This window comes from Pelecanus crispus, chromosome 6 (assembly GCF_030463565.1).
Source record: "Pelecanus crispus isolate bPelCri1 chromosome 6, bPelCri1.pri, whole genome shotgun sequence".
Lineage (NCBI taxonomy): Eukaryota > Metazoa > Chordata > Aves > Pelecaniformes > Pelecanidae > Pelecanus > Pelecanus crispus.
In genome coordinates this window covers 31,146,254-31,169,415 of record NC_134648.1, presented here as the reverse complement: position 1 = coordinate 31,169,415, position 23,162 = coordinate 31,146,254, and the positions used below count along the sequence as shown (strand labels likewise).

Genomic DNA, 23,162 nt, shown 5'->3' with positions numbered 1-23,162 from the left:
AGAAAAGAATTTTCCAGGAGAAAGACAAGTAATGAAACATGTAATACATTCTTCAGCTGAAACAGTATTAACTGTTGGGTTTGTAATAGAGTGCTTACAGCAGTGCTATACTAAATTATATGCACTTCAAACCATGGCAAGTTTAAGAGTCTTACTTGCACAAAGGAAACTCTTTGAAAGTAGTCTTTAACATCACCATTTAACATTACTCTTCAGTATGCACGAAGGGGTAACTTCACTTGGAATTACACTGTAAGTAGATGCACATGTGTTATCTTACCCTCTTCAGGTGCTGAGCTCTCAGCTGAGCTGTCTTTATCTGAGCTGCCTGAAGAGGCAGCTTTGTTCATCTGTTTCTTCATGGCTCCTTTCTTCTCTGCCTTACCCGCTTTTCCCTTTTTTTTGTTTTTAGAACCTCCAACAGTCCACTGCAAGGAAAGAACCAAGAAAGGGATCATGAGATATGAACATCATTCTTTTCTCCCTGCCCCAAAATACTGGAGTAAAAACAACTGAGAAACAGTCCAATACCTGTCAGCAACAAATCAATCATGCAGGGCAGGGCACTGGGGGAGAAGCCAATAGGAAACTTCTCAAATGAAAACATTTTACAAGTTTTTTTGGGTTGGGGGGGTGTGTGTGCAATTGGTTTGGGTTTTTTAAGGAAGGAAAAAAAAAAAAAAAAAAAAAGAGTTATCAGTGCAAGCCAGCAGTTGGTAGGACACTCCTTTTAAAAACAGTGAAGACTTCAGAGCCTGCAATATCTGCCAGGAGAAAAGAGGTACTGAAAACATTTTCTTAGGAAAATAATTTTAAACAATTGTCCAACTGCATTTCTGAAGATTAGCTTCAGTTTACTACTATTAAACAGAAGAAGCAACAGATGTGTTTCCAAAACTAGTTTATTCAATGACAGATTTTAGATTTCATGAAGGCACACCAATTACACATGACAGTCTTTCCAAAAATCTCAGTTTTACCAGGAGTACACAGCACCTGTATTTTTAATGCAACAAACCAACAGCACACCTGCTCATAGACAGTAGTGCCACCACTTGCATCTATGCACACAACTCGGAATCAAATCAGAATCACAGAAGTCAGGAAAAAAAGAAAAAAAAATCAAATGTCAAGTCTTAATTTTAATTCTCTTTAACATTGCATCCTCAATTAACTTAGACTCCACTTTCCAAGTACAGGACTTATACCATCACACACACGGGTAACAACTTTTGATCCCAAAGTCCCAGGAGAAGAGCTAGTATTTAATTTACAGTGTGATTTCTTATTAGAATTTTTGCATTGTCCCAGCCACCTGGGTAAAGCCACAGACCAGAACTGCTAAGGATTGCCTGTGTATTATTTTAAGGCTTTACAATATCTTGCACTTCACTACCTCTCCTCGAAATTCTTGAGCTGCAAGACCTTCAGGGATAAGACAGTTTCTTTCTAAATAAATATAGATATATATATTTAGACTGTTATCCTCTTCATACCTGTATATTACTCTCATCTTTCATGCACATCACCATCTGTTCAAGCATGCAGCCTACTAAAAAAAATATTCCTAAGTTAAATGAGCAAATACTCCTTTGCAAAACTGAGATCTTGTGCTCAAAACTACTCTAACTAGAAAAAAAAAAGTCTAGATTTGACCTCAGGTGCACACAAACTTCAGGCCTCTCACCCACCCACCCCTTCCTGGGGTGTGAATCAAGTCCATCCCTGCAGGCAGTAATCATTCCATCAAATTTGATGACTTCTGCCTCATTAGGTATCATCTTCAGAGAACCCTGCTGTTCAAATACTCTAAACAAAACTCAACCCAGTAGTTAAAAGCTACTACCTGATCTACTAATATCTTTAGAATTTCCTAGGTTTTGACTACTCTCACATCCAGCCTTGTACCTTCCATATTACCACCTGCTTCATCATCTTTGTTAAGCATCAGCTGTGCATTCAAAAGTATCTGTCAAAGGCCAGGCAGACATTTTCTTTTCTGAGGTAAAAGTACAGCTACCTAGTGGTGAGCCTCTGACTGCAACCCATGCCCTGTGCAGTTAGTCCAGGCTATTATGGTCTGCAGGATAGGTGAGAAACTGCGCAAAAAGTATCTGACTTTGTATGAGCCTGAGCTTGCACTCAAGTTTTTATTGGCTTCCACATTAAAGTTTTACTTCTTCAGTGTCACAATACTGCTGCTTAATAATATTCCTGGTTAACTATGCCCATGTAAATCAGTTAAGAACAAGCTTCTACTCTGCCTGAATCTGCTCAAAACCTTAACCAATGTTAAGGAATCATTTCCTAGGTATTACAGAAAAGTGCATTTTTGCTAATTGTGCAAGAGCTTACCTACCGCCAGCATACCAGTGAAAACACAACAGTGAGAAAGTGAAACTGAGCATTATAGCAGGGAGCAGCAGAGCCCTCTGAACCAGGGATGCAGAGGTGCCTCCTTCCCAGAGCTCTGCCACTTCTTTTCGGTGTTCTAACACTGAATTACACCTTGCGTCAGCATGCTGTACAGCAAGGAAGAAGCACAGAGAAAGCCATAGTATACACCACAGTTATATCAAGACCTTGAGAGGTCACAGTGAGATGAAAGAAGTTAAGATCAGATAAAACCAGCAGGACTTCAGTTGTTAATAAAATGTTTAATAGCTGTAGATACATGCGTTACAGATCACTGTTCTCAGCCTTTGACTTACAAGCAGAATTGTGGAAAGAACCTGGGTCCAGGAAGATGGGACTGAAAAGAAAGCGGTGTGACAACCTCTTGAACAAAAAAAAAAGTAACAAAAAAAAATCTGCCCTTATCTAGGAAATTTTGCTTTGGTTTCTGTTTCACCCTGGAGAATACACTTCATCTCGGCTGTTGTTTATGCAAGTGACCTCTACATCTCTTAAGTCACAATAACTGGTTGTCCCCTCCCCATTTCAGTGTTGTCACAAAGCCAAATTCTTCCTGATACAACTCAGGTCCTTCAGGGGCTATTCAGCCACCCCAATCTCTCATGAATGCCTGGTCATTCCAGGTACCACTACAGGACCAGACAAGGGTTTGAGCAAGCCTTAAGGACAAATAAATCATCAAAACCAGGACATAGACAGTGCGAGGCTCTTTTAGGCTCACAGATTGCTCTGCAGGCTCAGGGACCTTCAGTTGTCATTTGGACACTGAATGACCACTCTGTATTGTTCAGAGAGAGACTAGCTAACATCAAGTTTCTTCTTACAGCAGAGGAAGACATAACAGAGATTAGCAGGTCTGGGGTGGGGGGGTGGAGGCAATACTGGAAAGCCATGAGCTGCATTGCAGCCTGCAGTCCAAACCAGAGCCTTGAGCCCCTTCCAGTGGAGATCAGAAAGGCAACAACATGTTTGCAAATAACATCAAGTAAAAACGCACACACAGTTATAGTCAGAAGCATATAACATCAAGTAAAAACGCATACACAGTTATAGTCAGAAGCATTTGTTTGCTCTGTTTCCCTTACCCTCCATGCATCTCAAACAGCAAACAATAACCGTATTTTCCAAAACCTGCCTTCTATTGCAGCTTCACCAGGTTCCGTCTTCCACATTCCAATCAGGCAGAGCCAGTCAACACTTCTCTCACGCTTTCCATGACTATAACACCCCCTCTAAACAGCCATTCTATTCACTGCTGCCTCCTCGGCCACCATCTGGAATCCTCCATGGTTCCAGACACAGCAAGTTAATAAACCCATGCAGAAGTGTGCTGCAACATGGCTTTCTGCTTATTGTTTAGTACTATCAAACAACAGAGCTTTATGGTTCATTCACAGGAAGTAGCCAGAAGAGCATTTCAATTTTTCCTCTTGCTTCAAAGGTTCACAGTGCTAATAGCTTGCATATTTCCCCCAAGAAGTCCAAGTTAAGCCACAGTACCCAGAATGGACTGCCAAAAACAAACAAACAAAAAAAAAACACCACCAAACACATTAGAAATCAGCCAGATTTGGAAGTCAGCTTCTACAAAAGCAACTACACAAAATGATTGAAGAAAATCATTTATAGCTCAGCAAACCTGGAACATATTTCCACCAGGGAGATGAAATGAGATCGAGGAGAAAAAAAAGAAAAAAAAGAAAAAAAGAAGTGAGCTCTGAGAGTGCAGAATGCAGTACAATTGTCTTACCCCTGCTGCTCAGATAGTCACTATTTTCTTCTATTCACACAATACCTAAATGAATTATCCACTTCAAATAGGTATTCTCCCTGCCTTTTTTTTTTCTTCAATCAAACCAGAGATGCACAACCAAGATTACCAGCCTGTCCTTGCCATATCCTTCCCTCCTGGATATGGCTTTTGTAAGAAAAAGGCAAATTACAAGCCCCAACATCAAAGCAAAACAGGTCCCTTACCAATGTTCCTTTCCTAGGCCAGATAAACTTACACGCAGTGACAACGTGACAGCTTAAGAACACCAAGGTACATAACATTAGCCCAGCTTACCAACTTTCATCCATTCTCCTCCACTCATACAAGGAAAACAAAAGGCAGTCCTCCAGGCAAGTCAAAGTGCACTTCAGCCTGTCTGAAAACAACAGCAGGCAGCACAGATATGAAGGTAAGGCAGCATTTACTGTCTTCAGGGTTTCTCAAAGCTGGGAGAACTCTGGAGACAGCACTCCAAGGAGGAAAATGCTCTCTACCACTACTGTTAAAACTAAATAGTAAATAAAAAGCCCTTGTTACTTTTCTTGCCTTTTGGGGTCTGCACCTGTCATTTGGATGCCTCAAACACCTTCATATGACAACAGCCCAGCAATGAGAAAACTTAAAGGACCATTTTAGACACGAGGAGGAGACTCAAGGTGTCAACACCAAAATTGAAAGGAGACAAGCAAATAAAGAAAACTCCTTCTGAAGCCACAGAAGGGGCTTTGCCAGGAACCAGCTGAAAGAAGGTTTCATGGGCCAAAATATCACCACGCACCTGATCCACCCTTATTGTCCGAGTACTGCTCAAAGGAGCTTACAGAAAGGTAACTATGGAAAAAAAAAAAAAAAAGAGTCTACCTATAGTAGGTTCAAATTCAGTTTAAGCTGCAAGTTAACATTTGCGCTCTCATTTTGAGGGGTCCATGTGTTGAAAAATGGCAAGAACTGCTGAGTGACAACATCGAGATGGTAGATACCAAAGGCCAATGAAATGCCATAATCAAAACAAACTTGGGGATGCTACTGGCTGTGAAAACCTGCAGTGTTTTATTTCGGAAGCCTGGGCCAAACAGCTGGAGATGGCAACAGCCATAAAACACTTGGTCAATGAGTGCCTTGCATGTCTCTAGCATGACCAGCCAGCACGCGTCATCTGGACTGACAAAGGCTTAATGACTTCTCTAGATACTAGACAGTGCCTTATGACTGGATTGTTCTCAGCAAAAACTGCTTCCTGGGTACAAAGGAAAAGTTCATTCAGTGAAAAAAATTAAATAAAATCACATATTCAATTCCAATACCTCCATAAGTCTATTTCTGGAGCAACATGCCCCACTTCAGAGCTCCTGCAGATTCTCATACCACATAAATCAAGTCCCCAGAAGTTATCCCCATGCTAGTTTGCAATTTAAAGAAGATACTTGCAGACCAGATTTTATACGTATTTTGTCCACAGCTGGTTCATACAATTAGCCTGCGCTATTCAGATTTGCGCTTGCACTTTGTTTGGGGTGGGGGAGTAACATCTTCCTTAAGGGAAGATTTATTATTCTACTTGTTAACAGCTGAAGGAAACTGCCTCCAAGAAAAGTCAAAATTACAAAGCACAAAGCCTATACAGCTGTGTATAGGAAGACTGTATACAGGAGTGTATACAGCTGTGTATAGGAGATTGTGGGTGTTGGTCTCTTCTCCCAAGTAACAAGTGATAGGATGAGAGGAAATGGGCTCAAGCTGTGTCAGGGGAGGTTTAGATTGGATATTAGGAAACATTTCTTCACAGAAAGAGTGGTCAAGCATTGGAACAGGCTGCCCAGAGAGGTGGTGGAGTCACCATCCCTGGAAGCGTTCAAAAAACAGGTAGACGTGGCACTTTGGGACGTGGTTTAGTGGGCATGGTGGTGTTGGGTTGATGGTTGGACTGATGATCTTAGAGGTCCTTTCCAACCTTAATGATTCCTAGTTTTTACTTTCATTAAAAAATAATGCAGCCACCAAGCCAGGAAACATGAAATTATTACTCTAACCTTAACTGGTTTAGTGGTGGACTTGGTAGTGTTAGGTTAATGGTTGGACTGGATGATCTTAAAGGCCTTTTCCAACGTAAACAATTTTATGATTCTATGATTAAAGCACGTCCCGTTTCAAATTTTTTAAGCTTGAAAACACATATGGCAAAGGCCTCACAGGACTGGAGAACCCACTCATTCTTGGAGGCCTAATTAAGCAGTATTATGAAAGAAAAGCACATGGGGAAGGAAGACATCTAGCATTGTGATCTCTACAAACCCACAAAAGACACCCCCAAAACAGAAGGAACATACACAGTTTTCTGCTAACCTGTGGTTTACTAGAGTGCTCTACCTCGAAGTGCAGTTAAGTAGATCCAAACTTTCACATCCTTTCCTCATAGTAGGGGCATAAAGCCTAAGCCAACTGTTATTCGAGACTGACTTCCTCACTGGCTGCAGGACCAATATTCAACTCTTCCTCTGTTCCACAGCTCTTGACAAGATCTTCAGCTATGCCGTTTCCTACTGAATCTGCATATTTGCAAATAAAGGCCTAAACAGATATCCCTCACTAAACTCCAGACTAGTACCAAGCATTCACGATACAACTTTTCTTGTCCTGGAGTTACCTTCCGCTACCACCCTAGAGCTGTTAAAAGGCACAACTAAACCCCTCACAACATTAGAATGAGCGTAGAAGGGTGCAGACTTACACCAGCATTGCTAACAACAAACCTTTCAAGAGAAACAAACAGGAGCTCCTACAGCACTGTGGCTTTCTGTCTTAATTGTCATGGTTTAACCAAGCAGGCAGCTAAACACTACAGAGCTGTTTGCTTGCTCCCCTCCCCCAGGGAGAGAACTGGAAAAAAGGTAAAACTCCTGGGTTGAGATAAAGAGAATTTAATAGGACAGAAAAGGAAGGGAAAACAATAATGATAAAAGAATATACAAAACAAGTCATGCACAATGCAATTGCTCACCACCTGCTGACAAATGCCCAGCCAGTTCCCAAGCAGCAGCCCCAACCCCCTGGCTAACCTCCCCAGTTTTTTGTTCAGCATGACATCATATGGTATGGAATATCCCTTTGGCCAGTTGGGGTCAGCTGTCCTGGCTGTGTCGCCTCCCAGCTTCTTGTGCATCTCCAGCCTCCTTGCTGCCAGGGCAGTATGACAAGCTGAAGAGTCCTTAACTTACTGTAAGCAGTGCCCACCAACAACTAAAATGTCAGTGTGTTATCAACAATATTCTCATCCTAAATCCAAAACACAGCACTATACCAGGTACTAGGAAGGAAACTAATTCTATCCCAGCTGAAACCAGACTCTAATCTACACTGATGTTAGTGAAGTTGCTGGATAGAAGTCATCCAGGCTTCACCACGCAACAGAAAGAATTCTCTTACCATAAGCAATGACGCCAGGAAAAAAGGAAAAGCAAGAACCCAGAATTAACCTACTGCAACTGAGGAACACCATCCACACAATGTCTTCAATAAGCAATGATGGTACTTTGTGGACACATATACCTCTAGCACAGTAGCCCCAACAGTAACTTGGCTAACACCAAACTGGTTAGAGGCACCAGGCTAAAACCAGTTTGGGATGGTGAGCCATTGGGTAGTCATGGCCACACGCTGCTCCACAGATAAAGGAACTGTCTCTCTCCACATCCGTGTCCAGCTTAGTATATCTCTTTGTGAAGGTGGTACTTCTTATTGCAAAGCCCTGCAGTCACTGCTGTTTATCAGTTCTCGGAACAACAGTTCATAGTCAATTCAGTCATGCACGTTCCACAGACCCACCAGAACATGGTTCAGAGCATCTCTCCTATTTCATTGCCTACAACTCATCTTCAGTCCCTTGGCTAGGTAATTTGTTTCTGACCACACAGGTACTTAAAATGCTACAGAACCCCACATCTGCACCATGAACACCTGATGTGGCTATGAGCTTTCAAAGAAGCACATTCTCACCGAGACACACAAAATGTAACGTTAAATATCTACTGAAATCCCTTGGGCACCACTGTATAGATGTGACATGATTTGTACGTGCTGTTATTCTGTAATTCCAAAATGCATTATCTTTCTCTCCCCAATGCCCCCCAAACTTTCCTCCCTTTAAAATATGCAGAATGCAGCATTAAGACTCTGACGCAGAGATTTAGGCCTTTCCTGTACGTGGAACATAGTGACAATCCTGGAACATTTAGCACTTGCCAGGAACCACAAAGGATGTACACACTACAAAACCTGTGTGGAAGCAAATGGGTATGATTAAGCATATCTGCTCAGGGCAACAGTTTCCATGCTTTTGCCTCAAGGTCCTCATCTTGCAGGAAGACCAGTAACAAAATTTCAACTTTTAGACCCTCTCTCCCAACACCCAAGGCTGAGCAAACGTCAAACTAACAAGAACCCTGATTAAAACCAAAGTTGTTCAAGCAGGAGTAGCGTAGTCAAGCCTCGGGATGCACACAACTGAATGACTGGCAGAAGCAGAACTGTCATAACCCAGCCTGTCTCACCCTGCTGTGACAAGCAGCAGTTCTGAATGCATATTTCAGACACAGGAATAGAAGCAAGTGTCCTAATTACCTCTTCTCTAAATCTTTTCCTCTTGCTGCATGGAGGTCAGAAAGAACAGAGTTTTAATTAGAAATGATACACAGATTAGTATCAAATGCACATGGTGCAACAGGGATACTACTGCATCTGCAAGGTCTGTGCAAATTTGTGAAGAGATACATTGTCATATTCTACATATAATGGACTGCTAGACCTTACTTGTAGTTACACAAGCTAAAAAGAAATTTCAATAATATTATTTATTCTATCAGTCTTCAGAGATAAACACAGAACTGAAAACTTATCAATGAGGTGCTCTCCACACCTAAGTCTACTTTTCCACAGAAGCTGCTCTCCACACAGCTTAGAATAAATAAGCTGTGTGCCAGCAGATCAGAACACACGCAGTGACAAACCGAGCGGTCACCCAATATCAAACCTAATACCTAGTCCATTCATGATTTTCTCTCTCCTTATATCTTAAGCATATATTAGATACTCTGCTACACTACCAAATGCTTAATAGCTAGCAGTTTATCACTGGCCTACCCTACTGGTCTTCAAGTTGTCACAATGAATAATCATTCCTGTAGTTTCAGCAAAACGCACCCTAAACAGCTTCCTGTTAAATTTTTAAGAATGAATGTAATAAAGGACCTCTCTACATTGCACGGAAAACTTGCAAAAGACATCTGTAACCTTTCAAGAAAACGTTTTTATTCAAATACCTGCCTGGCCTGTTTGTCAGTTCCTCTATTTTAACAAGTTGATTTCAATTTTCATTTATAGATGAAAGCAGAGACTTTTAACCAGCTCTAGAACGTAGTACAAGAACAAATAATAGAGATAATATCTGCTAGAGATCTAGCAGATAAGCACCGCTATACAAGGAACTGACAAAACCCCAGAACAAAGCAATTCAAATTCTTCCTTGCCTCACTTTCTTCAAAAATGCCAATATAACACACTCTGTTGCATGTTCAGATGATCAGACAAGCTAGTTCACAGCAGAGTTCTTGGAGAATCAAAGCAGCTAAATAGAACAGTTTTACCACCTGTAAAATAGTACCACCTGCCTTGACCCTTTTCCTCTCTGAGGAAGGAAGCTCTCTTCTAAAGCTGAAAACCTCCCTCCCTTGAATTCAGAGTCCAGCTTTAGCAGCTTCACTGCTACTTCAACCACAAGCGTTACATAGGAAAAGCACTAGTTTTAAGCAGGCAGATCACCAGACCATTCAGACCATACGAACATGGGATTAAACAGGCAGGTCGTCTTTTCTATAGACATTCAGACTATTTTGTACACAGTTACAATTCAAAGCATACTAATTACAAGAAAAAAAGTATTTCTGAGTACACGTCCTCTGGGCTTAATGGGTGTCCATCAGTTCCACTGATGGCCAGTCTCACTTTATGAAGTCAGCAGGCTAAATATACCGTATGATAAATACACTTTCACTACTTAGGTACAATCAGACAAATAACCCATGATAAAATCACTGATAACACGACAAACTCACCTCATCGTCACTGTCTGATGTCTCAGAGTCTGAAGATGCTGTAGGTTTGCTCACAGGTGGCTCCTTTTCTTCAGAGTCACTGCGTTTCCGTTTGGCCAATGACAAGAGCTCCTGGTGTGAAAAACCATATATTTATTTTAAAATGGCATAATTAGTTTTACCAACCCAGGTCAGTACACATGCACTTTCTCTGTGATATTTGAGTACATCCCAGTAACATGATTATCCCCACTGACTAAGAAACAAAGTCTACTTAGGTTTCATAAATATATATACACACACACAGTTCTAATACAACTGGATGCTACAGAAGGATTTTGAAGATAACAAGCTAGAAGTAGTAAATACCACTACCATTACTTTCTTGGTATAAATGACATAAGACAAATTACTTTCAGAGTCACGTCCAGGTCCGTTTTATAAGGATTAGGTAATAATTCAAAAACATCCTAACTACATCATGTAGCATTAACCCAAAAAGCCAAATGCCACTAGAGAGCAGGAGCAGCTCCTTCTTCTAAACAAAAGAGATGTTTGCAATTATACACTTTAAAAGGGAAATACTTTAGGCATCACCACAATGTCAGGGCTGACAATATTTAGTCAGCCAGTTCAATTCCTTTTCACTGTCCCTACAAACCACAGAATGCACTTAAAGCTTTGGATAGACACCGGGCAGGCATCAAGCTCAAAGTTTGCAAAACTAAGTAGAGCTGTTCTCCAAAGGAAGCACTTGCAAAGGCAACACACACCAGCACAAAGAACTAAATGGCTCTCAAATAATCTCATCATCTGCTGCTCATAGCTTGTTCAGATGACAGAAGCAGTAGTATAAACAAACACTTCTGAAGCTGCATTACTGTCTTTGTAGTCCATGACACATAATTTATTCTTAAAAACATTGCTCTGGGGCTGATGAACCTTAGCTGTGAGTAGAAATACAGTCACACCAACTTCTGCAGTCTTGAGAAGCCAATACTAGATTGGTTTGCATTAGTTTTACCACTGGATGATTATCTCCGCAGCAAATGGGCTACAATTGAGTACCTCAAGTAAGAACATAAGCACTGCAGAAACTGACGGCCTAGGCTACTTACCAACAAAGAAACCTTCCATTAGTAATGGCATTTTACAAACCTTTCTCTGAAGAAGGCATGCAACATCAACAGAGCACATTTGTACAATTAACAGTTCTCTTCAGGAAGCTCCTGATGTTTTCTACAATCTTTTTGATAATTTCTCTCTCACGACTGTCTCTAAGTAGTCCTTCAACCCAGATTACCTCCCTGGATGGTATCTTGGCATATTTACCACTACTTTTATTCCAAGCAATTTTCGTTCTTTCTTTCTACCCTTGTTGTGTTTTCCAAGATACTGTATTACAAAGGCTCCTATTCGTTTGATTCAACCAGCCTGGATTGCCAAGGGAAGCTGTCAAACATTTAACCTACAGGGGCCCCATTCAGTATACTCTCATCCTTAAATCACACCACAAAAACATTGCTTCCCAGGTATCTAATCTTCATCCTTGCACATACATATCCCTGTTATAGTTGCTACAAACAGCTCAGTGGAGGAGGAAGCACCTACTACTCGGGTACAGATGCAGGTGTATGCTTCCAGGGAATGATGGAACAGATGCAGAACCATGCAGTTATTCCTACCACCATCACACAGATCGCCTGATCTATGCTAGAGCTGGTCCAATTCCTTCTACTTTCAAGCTCTGACGAAACTACCAAACTAATATACTAGTGGTGAGATGATGGCAGCTCTAAAGACTCTAGAGGCATGCGAGATCAACAACATCAGGGCATGCTCTGCTCCAGCATATTTGTCTAACAGAGCCTCTGATTTGATTTTTCTGAAGCTCCAAGCTGCAAAAATATTTTTTGAGTGTTTAGGAAGGCTTTTTATTGCAACATAGCAACGGCTTCTATATTAAAATCCCTGAAGGTCCAGCACATAAATTACAGCAGACATGTAGGCTTCAGCATATTTAACCAGCCAAACTTCTCCCCGGAACAAGCACTGCCATACAGGCTGTAGCACACTTCACCTATAATGTTTTTTTGTACCACTTGAATCACATCATCGACACCTGCTACACCGCAAGATGAGTCTTTGAAAGCAGCCCCCTCCAAAGAGGAAGATGCCCCCTTTGCAGCCCTGACAGTGTTAAAGTGATGCCAGACATCGCACTTCCAATCCCAAGAGATGCCCTGATGATAAATAAATACCTCCCCTTGTTATACCTACAGGCTCCTAACTCTGCACGCTTTCCCACCAACAGACCTCCCCCAGCTCAGTGGCTAAGATTGAGGAGGGAGCATTAAACGCGCATTAACAACCCCGCCTGGAGCCCGCCTGCCCCGAGGGGCTCACCGGGTCGGCGGGAGGCAGGGACCTGACACGCTGCTCTCCCTAACAGCTCTCCCGGCGTGCGAAAGCAGCGCAGGAAAGTTGCCCAGCCCTTTGGGCCTCTTCGCCCGCTACCCGAGGGGTGACGACCGCCGGGCAGCCCGGCCCCGCTCCTCCCTCCTCAGGGCCAAGCGGCCCCGGGGCATCGCCCCTCCGTCCCGCCGAGCGCCGCCCTCCTGCAAGCACCGGGCCCGCTGCGAAGAGCCCCCGAAACCCGCCAAGGCGGGCCGCCTGCCAGGGGCAGGCCGGGGAGCCGCCGGAGGGGAGCGGGCTCTCTCCACGGAGGCCGCGGGGGCTCCCATCGGGTTGAGGAGAGCGACGACGGCGCGCAACCCCCCCCGGGGCAGGAGTGAGGGAACGAGGGAGGGATGGCGGCGCAGAGCCCTGCGCGGGCCGGAGATCCCAGGCCCCGCGTCCGGGCCGGGCCTCCCCGCGCACCTGATCTAGATTCTCCTCGCTACCGCTATCCTCAGTATCGGAGTCGATAAGGACGCGGCCTTTCCGCTTCTTCACCATGGCGGAGCCGGCTTTACCCCCCCCTCCCCGCCCCGGCGCCGACGGCGGCGGCGCGGCGCTCACAGCGGCCCGGCCTGCCCCGCGCCGCCCGCCCGACCGGGACACAAAGGGCACCGCGCATGCGCACCGCGACGGGGCGGGAAGGAAGGCGGGGCCGCCGCCCGTGAGGGGAGAGGGGCGACGGGGAGGCCGCGACCGCGGCCTCCCCGTCGCCCCTCTCCCCTCACGGGCGGCGGCCCCGCGTCTGAGGGCGGTTTACCGTCCCCTTCAGCGTTTACTCGAGCTGTCCCGCCGACATGTTCCTCACAAATAGGCATCTCCCCCCTTCCCTCAGCCTCTCTTCAAACGCACAGATATTTGCGAATAAACCGCTCGGCACCCTGCAGCGGCCTCTCCGCTCCCGCAGAGTGGAGGGAAGATTTCGCCTCCTCCGCCGCCGGTGAGGGCGGGAGCTCGGTGGCTACGGCCGCCGGCGGAACGTGAGCGGCGCGGTGCCTGTTCCCCCGCCGGGCCCGGAAGCGGTGGGACCCGCCGGTAACGGCGGGAAGGTGAGGCGGTGCCTCAGCGCCGGGGGGTCCGTCGGTCACGGAGGGGGGAGGGGGTGTCGAGGCGGTCGGTTTTGCGGAGAGGCCGCTACCGCCTGTCGCCGCGTCCCGGCCTCTCCTCTGCCCTCGGGGCTCGGGGAAGGCGGGCGGAATCCGGACGCGGTGCCCAGGCCGCGGCGCGGTTCGCTGTGGGGGTGCGGTGAGGCGCAGGCGAGACCGTCGCTAGAAGCCGAGGTTTTGTAACCGCTGGGCGGTGAGTCGGTGCTGGCGTTAGGTCGGTAAAACGTCGCGTAGGGACAAAAATCGGGCAAAAGTAAAATGTGTGGAAATTCCCCATTTTCGCCTTGGTACTCGGAGGAAACAAGGACGAGACTGCGCGCTGCAGCTTGTCTGTACCTTTCCTTTCTGCTGGGTGCGTTTTGGTTTGGGGCAGGGTTGCAGGCGGGGCCCAGGGACAGCCCGGGTCACTGTGCAGGCTCTCGTTGCTTTCATGCTTAGTCCCAAGGGACGTGGAAGCCCGGCGCATGGGTTTTCTTTTTTTAGGAACTTGCCTTCTGTCTTGCCGAATGTGCGATAGAGAAAATGTGACTTCCTTCAATGGGGTTTTATTCCACGGTGCATAGCTTAATCGGATCATGAGAATAATAGTAGTGAATTTTACTGTGACTAAAGGAAGGTATGTGGCATATAGAGAACATATGTGGGGTGACTGGCTCCCATTCCTAAAAGCTCAGAGAAGATGAACTGATTTGACATCATTTTAGGATTTATTGTGGCAAAAAACAAAATAAAACAAAATAAAACAAACAAACAAACAAACCAGGCTTTTTTAGACACTAGTCTGTCTAATTTTATGAGTCAGAGATAATAGCCTCTGTACAGAGCATTGAATGTTAAGGCTCTCCTTTATGAATTAGAGAATAGCAAATACGGCATAGCTCTTCCTACCAGCAGTGATGCAGAGAGAAGCAAGGAGATTTTTTCAGATTTTTTCCAAAACTTTATAAAAAAAACTATTGAATTGCAGTCATCTTTTTTAAATGCTTTGGTCTGCACAAACCTCTGTAATCCTACACCAGATATGTTGAGGGGGCAACGAGCTGGATGACTTATGAAAGAAGCATGTAGTATGGCTGCTGTAGGACTTCATATCTGAAAAGTCTTGTCATTGGTGACTGTCAGATGAGACTGTCATCCTGGTCCACATGGCAACAGAATCTACCTGTTGTGAATTTGTGATTTTCTTGCAGGGGAATATACTTTATAGTTATATAGACGCTATCTTTTAGAAACATTCTTCTTGAGGTTGCTTTTGTTGGTATTACTCATAATACCTAAACTTACTTACAGTGAAAGGGATGAACAGGAATTGCTTTTTTCTGTTTTCAGTTTTACTGGAAGTATTTTACTTAGTTTTTCTTATGTGCATGGGTATTTCACATCACGGGGGTGGGGGGGACAAGACGCATAGGGTGGAAATCATTAAGTTAGCTAGAACCCTGAGCAAGTGTAATACTTGATGTTATTTTTATTCCTTTTTCCAGTGGCTTAGATTTCTAGTTATTATCTGTTTCCAAAATTAAACAGTTTTATAAGCATCATATATGTAATTTTTTTAATCTTTTCTCTTTTTCATTAAAGGTGGAGATAAACTACAGTAACTCAAGTAAGATAGCTCTGGATACTAATTTTGTTGTTAAATTAATTTCAAACCCATTAATTGCCTTACTGGAAGTGAATTCTTCAAGTTTACCAATATGGCTCTGACTCTTACGTTGCTGAACAGTGCTTACTTACATGGTAGATGCTGCAGGCACAAAGTTTTGCACCCCTTACTTGGACCTCTCCTCAGCAATTCCATGTCAAAACTGTATAGCAGCTACAGGAGGCCAGGGTCACAGCCTGAGAAAAAAACATCTTGGCAAAATATTGATTTCAGTTTTAAGGCGGGCATTGATGTCTTAAAGACTCAGCTAAGCATGCTGAAGAAGGAGACCAAAGATTACTTAATAGGACCTGGAGGCCGTCCATTGAATCATTACCTGTTGGAACAGACAAGGGTGTTGTGGGAGTTTCGGAGCCAAGAAGATTTAAATAAATGGGTTATTTCCTCTGATGTAGAGATTGGAGGGAAAAGTGAAGTTTACCTCAAATTGGGTAGGAATAACCAGGCTGCTCTGCTGTATGGAACCCTCAATACGGAAGTACCTCGTGATGGGGAGACAAAATACAGCGGATATTGCAGTATGAGAGCTAAGCCGCCAGTGGTAAGTACAGTTTTGTGTTTGCATAGCTTCTGTTATTTAATCTGAGAGCATTTTAGTGTAATCCCAGTGACAACAAGCGGACTGTTGTTTACTATGGTTGAAACTGATCACTTCCAGGAGTATTAAATATTCCTTCAGGGATGTAATTGCTGCTGTATCCTTTGACCTGGAAGAAACTTAAACTTTTTCTTGGATTTTGTTTTCCTTTCTTAGAAAAGGAATAATACATGTTTGATCACTTACGTATGTACAATAGGGCATCCACTCATTAAGACAGCCCTATTTGCAGCCTCCTTGCAAATGAAGGCTCTGTAATGAACCTTTATATCCAAAATTGGTATGATTAAAATAGATATGTCTCTAAATTTGAAGTTAATTGAATGTGTCATAAGGACAAATTTCCTGGGCTTTAACTTGGCCTATTCATCAAACTTGGTTTAGGTGAATGAGCTCATCATTTTTTCTCACAGGGACAGAAAATAATGCTTTGAAATGTCCTTTTTAAAGATCTGACTCCTACTGTACATCAGAAAAAGCAAGACACAAATCTTTGATAGCTCAGAATTGAGCAAAACAGAACCAGAAATGGATGTGCTTATTATTGATACTGCTTGTTATACCTTATTTTTAAGCACCTTTAAAAGCAAAGGAACGTTTTGACTCAGTGAATAAAATGCTTGATTTTTTAGTCTGTTCTATTGTTTGTGACTTGGCACAAGTACACCGGTAAAATCTTTTCTGGGCCAGAAACTTGGCGAGCGGAAAATACGAGTGAGCAAAATCAATGGGCAAATGAGAGGCAGATAAACACTGATTAAAATGGTGACACTGGATCAGGGAAATGGAACAGCAAGTTGAATCTCTCCTGAGTTAAATTCCCAGGACTGCTGCTGGCTTGTTGCAAATGTGACTCAAACTTTCACCTCCTAATTCTGAGGTGGTGGAGCATTATCAGTCCATCTTTATAATGCAGTTTGAAATCAGAGGGTGAAAACATAAATATAAAGGCTTTTCTTTATTTAAGTAAAAAGGCTCAAAACTGGCAAAACCATAAAATCAAGTAGCCGCAGCCCTTGTATGAATGCATTGATGATCTACTCATCCTATTACCTATAAGATGAATTGGTAGAGGGCAGTTGATAAGTAACTGTAGTAGCGCTGTAAAATAAAGGGGAAACCTCTGAATTTTTTGTGCTAATTTTGATTTGATTTAAGCAATTCTGGCCAAGAATAGCTCTGACCCCTGCCCCCCATCACCCCAAGTGACCTCAGTGTAATTCCCTGAAGACTCTTGGATCTGCCTATGTGCGAATCACAACACCTGGACTTTTAAGATCTTTGGGAAAAAAATGCAGTTGAGAATTAGACATGTTTGCAATCCTTATCATTACGCACAGTTAATGACAAAAAGTGTTGGAAAACATTAAATGCTTCCAGTACTTATGTCAGTCTTCAATAAGGGAAGTTATCACAGGGGATAAATTATACCATTTCTTCAATTTCTTGTAATCACCTCTGAATAATCTAGTACTGACCACAGAATGTTAAACTTAATGAACTACATAACTACTGATTGATCGCTGTAGCATTTGTGTACTTGCCTGGTGGGGAATTTGGTTCTAGGAAGGAGGTCTGATTTCTGATAGTTACAAGATTGTGGTTTATAATTGAAGCATGAGTCCTCAGAGTGGTGTTACTGCAATTTGTAGGCTCTAATACAGTGCTGAAGGAAATTCAGTGAGATCAGCAGCTAGTATGATGAAAGGGTAACCTAGTCTTCACTATATCGCAGCAGATACTATTTGATGTAAGAATGAGGGCAGTGGTCAAAGCAATGGTGCTCTGTTCTTCATAATGGAAGTTTCCCTTTATTAAGGAGGAATAATTCTATTTATTAATAATTTGTAGGGATCCTTTGCTAGGAAGAAGTATTATGACTGGTCAAACTTCAACAGTCTGTATTTACGTGTCCGTGGGGATGGCAGACCTTGGATGGTAAACATTTATACAGACCCTTACTTCTCTCATCAAAAGGATGACCTCTACAACTACTTCATGTTCACCCGAGGAGGCCCATACTGGGAGGAAATAAAGGTGAATTAATGCGTCTTTCCAACTAACAAGACTGTCTTGGGGTCCTGGCCATAGCACTGTGGAAGGGGAATTCTTTCAACAGTCACAGTTTGTTGTGACTGTTATTGCTGTCCATTCAACAATGTTTCTGTTATCTATCTTTATACAATAGACATGGGCATTTGGCTTGGGAGTTCCCAAAATTGTAAATCACCGGATTGTGGCAGGGCATGCTGTGTCAATTGTATTAAAGATTTGATCCACCATATGTTCACCTGAATGTCTGCTGTTAGCTATTACTGGAGTAAGAGAATAGATAGAGCGGTTGGAGCTTAGCAGGTGTTGCCGGGAATATTCTCTGTGATAACCATTTTATCTGTAATACAAATGGACATAGGTTGGAGTAGGATTTGTACCCTGCAACAGGATTTGCTTAACGCACTAACTCGCTGGAGTCAGAGACTCAAAGATGTGGTTTGTCACTTACGGCCTTTGAATCTGTGACACAAAATAATATTTGTAAGAATATACCGTCTCTTTTTCCTGATGAAACTTGGGGAACTTTTGTAATTTGCTGATGACAACATTAAGGAAGTTTGCACATCCTTATGAAGTGGCGTTCAGTGCTTCATAATACCATTGTCCAGTCATATGAGAACAGCCCACTGTTTCAGAGGTGAGGAGGCGGGAGGATGGAAATCAGCGTGTCGTTGCTGGCTCGCATATTTTTCTCTCTCACCCACACCAGCCAACCCTCCTGTTTCCTATCTCTGATCACATCCCCTCCTCTTTCTTGCTCCCACTGCATTCAAAGTAATTTTTACGTTATTCTGAACTGCTTTGCTAGAGTACTGGTGTCTCAGTATGAAGTTTGCCCTATGAAATACACAGCTTGGGTACAGACGAGCTGACAATAGACATGTATGCTAGAGTTTTCATTAATTTCTATTTTATACTGACATATTATTGGAAGGACATATTCTAGATGTAAACAGCCACCTTCTGTGCTGCAGCCTGTCCTGACAGGGTAACAATCCTGCACAATGGCTACAAACGGCCACCGTGGAACGGTGTGGGGCTGGAGCTGGCTGCAAGTGGTTAATGAAAGGGTTAATGTGGCCCATTTCTCTGTGCCAGTTCTACGCACCCAGCCAGTGCTGGTACCAGATGCAGCAGAGTGTTATTTCATTTACTGAGGCAGGGGTTATATTTCTTAAGTTTTTATTCTATGTACTGGTTACACTGAAGTCTGGTTTGGTTTTGTTTCCATCAGATTCCATTCTCCAAATTCTTTCTCTCCAGTCGGGGAAGAGTCCAGGATGACCAGCATCCTATCTGGTTAGACAAGGCAAGTTTTCTGTAGGCTCTATCTGTCTGAAAAATCCTTTAAGAGTACATTGTCATGATATAATTTACAAATCCTTTGTGAATTTGAAATTGAAGGGCCTCTTCTTGTTATAAGGTACTTATTCTTGTGTGCTTGCCTTTGCATTTAAATTATCCTACTTTGTGGTAGCAGTGTCAGTTTACTTCAAAGTAGCTCCAAAAATACTTTTAAGAGATCTAGAGAACCAAGAAACAACTCAAAACTTACTTAGCTTTTTAAAAAAAAAAAGATTTTTTTTTTGAGGAATGATCAAAGTGACTAAAATCTAAAGTGCCAGTTGGCATAGTACTGCTAAAAATAATAAAAGTATCATAAACTTCCTTCCTGACAGAAGACTGTAAAGGATATAATATCGTGAGATTTTATTTGAGGATATACTGTATCAGTGACCTTGATGGTGAGCAGTAAACTGATGTATTTATACGCTCTTTTTTAGTTTTTTTTCCAGGCTTTCTAGTCTAAGTATTAAGTAAATGAGTTTTTAAAAATTAATTAAATTAAAATTGACTATTTTTTAATTTGTTTCTTCAAATAGGTAGACTAATTCACTGATTCACGGGAGGAGAGATGTTGGAAAAAATTGTTTCTGTATCTTTTCTTCTTTTAAATTTCAGTGATCCTCCTGTATGTAATTGAGGGCAGCTTAATACCCAGTGACTAGCAAAAGGAAAAACAGTGCTAGAAATATATATGGCGGGGAAAATAAAAGGCCCATTACTTGAATCAGTGTTAGTCATCTGGAATGTTGCATTCAGTTCCTAATTGCCTTAATGAAAAAAAAATAGGAAAAAATTGAGGGCAATTCAGTGACTGGCAGCATGAAAACAATCTGTTTTAAAACAGAAGTAGTTGAGACTGTAGAAAGCAAGTATGAACGATATGAAGAAGGTGGATCAACTACAAGAAAATACATGCTTCATGGAAGAAAGTTGTTATAAAGAGCCTGTGTTTAAATACAGACACCAAATAATTTATCAGGGTTTGGAATATACAGTCATTCAAAATGAAAACATAAAGTTGTATATGGGGTGTTTAAAAGTATTTACCAGGAGTTAAAGGGCCAAAACGATATTTGATCTAAGCATCCTCCACTTAATTTTCATTCCTTGTTATCTTATGCTTAGTATTTCACAGTAAAAACAATGCACTTGCACATAATACGAAGTGTAATTTTACAAATGTATTTTAGTGAAACCTGAAAATAGGGGAAGCGGTGTGAAGGCAATTGAGAAATCTTGATAAAATGTCTTGGTCCCTCATGGTATTACTGTATGTTTTCCCAGGAACCAGGAAAGGCATTGTTGCCTTTTCATAGGTAGAAAATAGCCAACGTATCTAGGGCTTGCAAAGGAGTAAATTCTTCAGAGCAGAGAGTTTAGGTGACTCCCGTAGTCATCTGTAACAGTATGAACCAGAAAGTCAGAGCTTTAAAGCCTCTCCAGGCTCCAGAAGCCGAGGGGCTGATTGTAGAGCTTGCTTCTGGGGAAGAGACGGCATTTAAAACATTAGAACGATCCGAGAGGAATGTCAATGCATTTAACTTCTTTAGCTTTGTTCTATTCTTTATTTAGCGTACACTTACGATACATATTTAGCCTCAGCCTACAATTATTCAACTTTATCTGACACATCCTAGGTATTTTTTTCCTGCGTGTGCAGCAGTCCTTAAAATCCCGGGTACAGCTGCACTGGTAGCAGGGCTTAGGGGCAGCTGGAGCTTAAGAGGTGCCCTGCCACTGGTGACCCAGCTTGTTTGAGAACTGCTAGCACTGGAGCCTCTGAAAGGTGACTGGTGACATGTAGGAGCTGAGAGCTTTCAGGCAAGCCACGGGCTAATAGGAAGCATGCCTGAGCCACACAGATTTTTATGGAATTTATTAGTTAGAATAATTTTTTTTTTTAAATGGAATAGTGGAGAACATTAGGGGAAAGGAATGAGGAATGTTCTTAAATATAAGAACATTATTCTAATTGGGAAACAGTGGCTAAGAATCTTGCCTTAATATAAAACTCAGTAACAAAGTTTCATGCATTTTTAAAATGTCTGGTTTAGTGCACACATACACTATATGTATGACTTGATCTAGAATGAAAGTCCCCTTCCATCCTTAATTACATTATGTTTGTGTTTTCTGCTCACATAAGAATTGTAATAGGCTCTATGAAAATGTGCCTGTACGCTCAATCGTGATGAAACTGGCCATACACAAACCCTGGAGGATAAAAATTGCAGCGCTGCTTTAGGCTCAGGCCGTTCCCACTGGGGTCTATATTGAAAATGTGGTAGCGAAGTGTTTAAGCCTTAAGAAATAATGCTGCACTTTGAACAAACACCACTGTTTACAGTGAATGGCCATGAATTTTTTGTAAAATATGGAAGTGGTAGATATAATTGGTTTCAATTGTAACATTATACTGTTCTAATGTACACATCTTTTAATTAGATTAGTACCCTTGGATTCACGATCGGAGATAAAGTAGATGGTCCATTCCAGCTGGAGATTGATTTTATCGGCCTGCTCAACGATAGAGCTCATACAGAAGAATTTGCGTATGAAACATATGAAAAGAATCCTCAAGTCTAAGTTAGGCTGGTATCCTTTGGGACATTCTTCAGATGCTCGGTTCATTTTTATAAAACACTTCTTAATGTGTGGCTTATAACAACTTGAAGATTCTGTGTAAACATTAAAGAGATCAGTGTGTGAAGTGTTGACTAGTAATCTGACTAGAGTGACACTGTTGGCATCTTCGAGCTGCCAAATACAGAATCCTGGAGAGACTGTACATACATGGACTGGAACATAGCCTGAGGAGAGTTGTGATGCGTTCTTATAAAGTAGTAACTGTTGACTGGGTAAGTTTTGGCTTCTGTCTTGACCTTTACAGAAATAGAAGTATTTCATGAGCTGCTTGTAGTTCTTTTTTGTACAACAGCTTCATTTTCTACATTATATGGTTTGGAGACAGTTATAAAACATCCATATCCACTAGTTTTAAACTGGAAAAAGTATGATGAGAATTAATACCCTGAGGAATGGTGCTTAAGTGTGACTCAGCCGCTGAAATTTAGAAAGAGCAGCACCAGGAGTGGAAAAGGCAGAAGTATTTCAATCTTTAGCTTTGGCTCCTCTGAATAACTAAAAAAAGAAAAAGCTGCCACTGCCAAATTGAAACAGTAGCTATGCTGTGGGCTTGGCTTTTTGTTTAGAGCTGTTGATGATAGTCCTACAGCTTTATAGAGTTGTTGAACCGAAGTAACGCTCCAACGTTGGAAGTCATCACTGTCTGTTCCCTGAGGAGGCACAGCTCTACTTGATTACTGCCATTACAGGGCAGATCTGATCACGCTTTTCTGATGTGTGCAATTAGCTTAACTCAGCTGTATTGTGAGAAGTCACAGCCTCAGCTCAATACCTCCCTTTTTCTGAGAAGTCTGGTTTTCAGTAATTTGAGAAACACTTTAAAGAACAAGTGCTGAATGGTTTCATTCAACTGTCACAAACTTAGTCTAATCAAAGTGCTGACCTCCTCTGCAGTGACCTTGTTTAAGTGTACAAATACTAAATGTACCTATATTTTACACAGAAGGGGCCACAATAAAGGAAGTTGAAGCAGTGTCTTGTACTATCATTTTCCTCTTGCACAGAATCAAAT

General features: G+C 42.3%; 2 protein-coding genes across 2 annotated transcripts in view; one reads left to right on the top strand and one right to left on the bottom strand.

The window, feature by feature from the left end:
* Positions 1–13,354, bottom strand: part of RTF1 (RTF1 homolog, Paf1/RNA polymerase II complex component) — a 38,578-nt gene extending 25,224 nt beyond the window's left edge. Inside the window, 4 exon segments of the mRNA XM_075712729.1 lie at positions 281–428; positions 10,297–10,407; positions 13,156–13,260; positions 13,262–13,354. Coding sequence (XP_075568844.1) covers positions 281–428; positions 10,297–10,407; positions 13,156–13,260; positions 13,262–13,354 — 457 coding nt within the window.
* Positions 13,355–13,762: 408 nt separating this feature from the next.
* On the top strand, positions 13,763–22,397 carry NDUFAF1 (NADH:ubiquinone oxidoreductase complex assembly factor 1). The gene is made up of 5 exons (XM_075712702.1): positions 13,763–13,781; positions 15,420–16,045; positions 17,954–18,139; positions 19,392–19,466; positions 21,950–22,397. The coding sequence occupies exons 2-5, from the start codon at positions 15,536–15,538 to the stop codon at positions 22,088–22,090; spliced, it is 912 nt and encodes a 303-aa protein (XP_075568817.1). The 5' UTR covers positions 13,763–13,781; positions 15,420–15,535; the 3' UTR covers positions 22,091–22,397.
* The last annotated feature ends 765 nt before the right edge of the window (positions 22,398–23,162 follow it).

What these genes read in the sequence shown, in the direction of transcription:
- NDUFAF1 (XM_075712702.1), top strand. Translation starts at nt 15,536, where the DNA reads ATGGCTCTGACTCTTACGTTGCTGAACAGTGCTTACTTACATGGTAGA. An exon ending in TGAGAGCTAAGCCGCCAGTG is followed by an intron (nt 16,046 to 17,953) that starts GTAAGTACAGTT and finishes AATAATTTGTAG; the next exon opens with GGATCCTTTGCTAGGAAGAA. An exon ending in CATACTGGGAGGAAATAAAG is followed by an intron (nt 18,140 to 19,391) that starts GTGAATTAATGC and finishes TGTTTCCATCAG; the next exon opens with ATTCCATTCTCCAAATTCTT.